At 33.1% G+C, this 3,515-nt stretch overlaps 1 protein-coding gene across 1 annotated transcript; it reads right to left on the reverse strand.

Annotated features, from left to right (window-relative positions):
• Positions 1–465: 465 nt before the first annotated feature.
• LOC100371605 (neuropeptide FF receptor 2-like) lies at positions 466–2,449 on the reverse strand. The gene has a single exon (XM_085495115.1). It carries the CDS (start codon positions 2,447–2,449, stop codon positions 1,319–1,321), a length of 1,131 nt encoding a protein of 376 aa, XP_085351241.1. The 3' UTR covers positions 466–1,318.
• Between the last annotated feature and the right edge of the window lie 1,066 nt (positions 2,450–3,515).

Genomic DNA, 3,515 nt, shown 5'->3' on the forward strand with positions numbered 1-3,515 from the left:
GGGTTGACCATCCTGTTATCTCTAAACTGTGTAATATTCACAAACTTCTATGTTCTATCATCAGTGTTTTGATTACAAATGTAAAAAAAGTACGAACACAGACGCCTAATTTGAAAAATGAACTAAATCTGACAGAAAATGAGATAATTGAAAATTCTGAATCACATTGCGTTGTACATATTATATATACACATTTTGTGATAAAACTATTCCTGGAGTACGATTAGGACATTGGAATATTTCCTATAATGTAAATTGATATATCTACAAAAATACCTTTTATATTACAGCAAACAAAAGCATTTCAAAAAACAATGGACCAATCTGAGAAATATACTAATTAAAAACTATAAAATGACCTGTAAAAATAGAATTGTTTAGTTATTTAAACAGTCAATATAATATTGGTATAAGAATGAAATAAGTGAATATATATATGAAATAATAATACACAATTCAAGTATCCAAATGGTAACACATCATATAATATATCCTTAACTCAATACTTAGTCTGTAAATACAGTGAGACGTCGCCTTTAATATATGCTGCGACTTAATGTAAAATGTAATGTAAAAGAAAAAATAATATTGTACCATTTTGTTCTTGAAATTGTTAAATGTGTTCTTGAAATGTCATACCATGTTTTACAATGTATTATGTATGATAGAGCATAATTCTGTCGTTAACAGAATATGTAATTTTTCGCTTACTGGGAGATCTGGCTTAATGCACAAAAGGCGCCGACCGAACGTCTGAGACAAAAATCTAAAAATATGATTTTAATTTCCTTTTTTAAATAGTTCAATATCGAAATGCAGAGGAACATGTGGCGTTGATATACCATCACATCATCAAAATTGCACCCTCATCAAATGTGTGTAGCAAATTAATGAGCGTCGAAACACCAAACAAGTACATTCGCGTTTATCAAATCCCAGGAAATGTAAGCTCAATCTCAATTCCAGAAATGCACATTTTGAAATGATAGTAATGTTAAATTAAATAAAAATATCGGGGCACTATACTTGGTTCGGTAAGAATCGATGTACAACATTGAAAACAGCGTGTTTTGTCTGTCAATATCATTTGGGTATAGTGTCTTACATTCACGTCCTGATTGCACTAAAAAAACAATTATTTTTACTTTTTTACCGAAATTTGTTTTTTATGAAAACAACTGTTTTCTCAAAGGCAGTTCGACGATTAACAAAATAACTTTAATATAATTGTTCACTAATACTGGAATGATTAACTATAGTTTACCTCAAAGCAAACATAATATTACATTTATTGTACTGTATCTTTTATACGACAAGTTTAAACAGTTCCCTGTGACACTGTACTGACAGCAGTGGCCGTGCTATTACCATATTGAGACTTTGTTTTCATCGAATTAGTCGAAGTCACCGGGGCCACCTTTCTCTGCATTATTGCCTTAAGACATGGGAACATTTTGAAGAACTCTTTACGGAAGTTCTCATTGAAGTATGCGTAAAGGAACGGGTTAACAAAACTGTTACACACATACATATTATGCGAAATATGCCACCATAGCTCCATGTAATAAATTAAATCCAGTGATGGAGTTAGGTAGAATGTGAAATACAATTGGTAGATGTAATAGGGCAACCAACTCAGTGCGAAGAGAAACACCACAAGAGTGAGCATTTTGACTGCTTTTTTCTTGTTACGATTAGACGCATTGGAGGGGCCTTTAGAGAACCAAAGACTTGATATCATAACAGAATATAGAGCGACTATAATTATAAGTGGCAATATGTACATAACAATTGCATCCATAACCTGAAAATAAGGTTTAAGGTAATGATAATGCAATGGTACCATGCAGAACGTACGAGTAACATTGGTTATCTGGATAGTATATTCGTACATATCGATTATGATAGACTTCCGAAGACCGTATCCAATTGCCAATATCCAGATGATCGCAACGATAATCCCTCCCTGTTTTCTGGTAATTCTTGGCTTCATTGGTTGCACTATTGCTCTATATCTGTCAATGGCAATACCGACTAACGAGTTAACCGTTGCGCAACGCGATATCCACTGGAACCATGCAAATGTCCAACAAACATAAATATTATTATTTAAGTAAACAAAATATCGACCAGCCCATTCGAACAAAAACCGCCATGGGATATCAAATAAACCCATTAAGAGATCAGCAGTGGATAGAGATATGATAAAGAGATTGGTGGCGGATTTACGGAGTTTGGGTTGGCGTATTACAGCTATAATCACCCAAATGTTACCGCCTATGATCAATACAAAATATAAAGAATAAAGAAACATTTCATAGCCGTCCGGAACAGCTAGCCTATTTTGGAGAAAAAACATTGCCATATCGAATCCTAGACCACCACCAGTGACATTTGATGCTGATTCATCGATCTCGTTCTCTCCGGGAAAGTCAGTCACGTTCTCCATATCTTGAACTATATATCGAAAAAGAATGAAAGACATTAATATTATGCTCTGATTTGTGAAACGATGAGATTTTGTCATTTGGGAATGTTGTTTGCAAACTGAAAATGGTATGTCAAGGCATTCTAACTTTCAATCTTATCGATTGTAAAATGAGAAAATAACGTGACGGTTTACATCTTTGAATCACCGTTTGTCAAATATCAAAACGAGTCCCCGAGTGCGGTAGATTTTCGTATTCAGTAGTGTCGATTTTCTTACACATCGTTATATTATTGCTAAATAATATACATAAACAACATTGTCGTATATCCCAAGACTCCTTGCAACCCCTGGTAAAGACATATAGCCAAAAGATAATGTCAGGTTTTTGGATATCCTATACGTTTTCTGATTATGTACATCAATGAGGTAACGATCAAATGACTCATACAATATAAGATTAAACAACTGTTCGACATGCTTAGTTTTGAAATTGTAGAAGATAGATAAAACATAAACATATGTAAGTCGCGTATTGATTCTGAACTAATATGACTTATTTCCATGTTACTAATTGCAATAAAACGTTTCATACTTTATTCTATAATACGTCTCACTCCAAGTAACACAAATCCACTTTTTTATATTTAATTCACATATATATGTCGTCGATCTGCGGATTTGATCTGCGGATTATATTTGATCAATAATTGATATTTATCATTATTGCAATTTTCATAAAACTTTATGCACTTGTAATGTATCTATATCAATTTTGTCACGCAGCACAAAAATACACTCGAAAACATGCAATAACATCTACAAAAATTGCATACTGCTATCTGCGAATAGGTACAATAACCTGGCTGGATATTTTCAAAAGACAAAAACCTAAACTAAAGCTAAACAGTACACAGGATGTGTCTACAATTAAATAAGGCAAATAAAGAAGCCTGAAGCAATGCAAATAAATACCAAGCGAGTGTATACTATGTCATTACACAATTACTCAGCCCAATGAATATATATCTCAACATCTCAGCAACCTACCTTTGTGTTGAACTTGCAATAATTGTAGTTTATCTGC

The sequence above is a fragment of the Saccoglossus kowalevskii genome, chromosome 21 (genome assembly GCF_978046115.1).
Source record: "Saccoglossus kowalevskii chromosome 21, keSacKowa6.1, whole genome shotgun sequence".
NCBI classification, from domain to species: domain Eukaryota; kingdom Metazoa; phylum Hemichordata; class Enteropneusta; family Harrimaniidae; genus Saccoglossus; species Saccoglossus kowalevskii.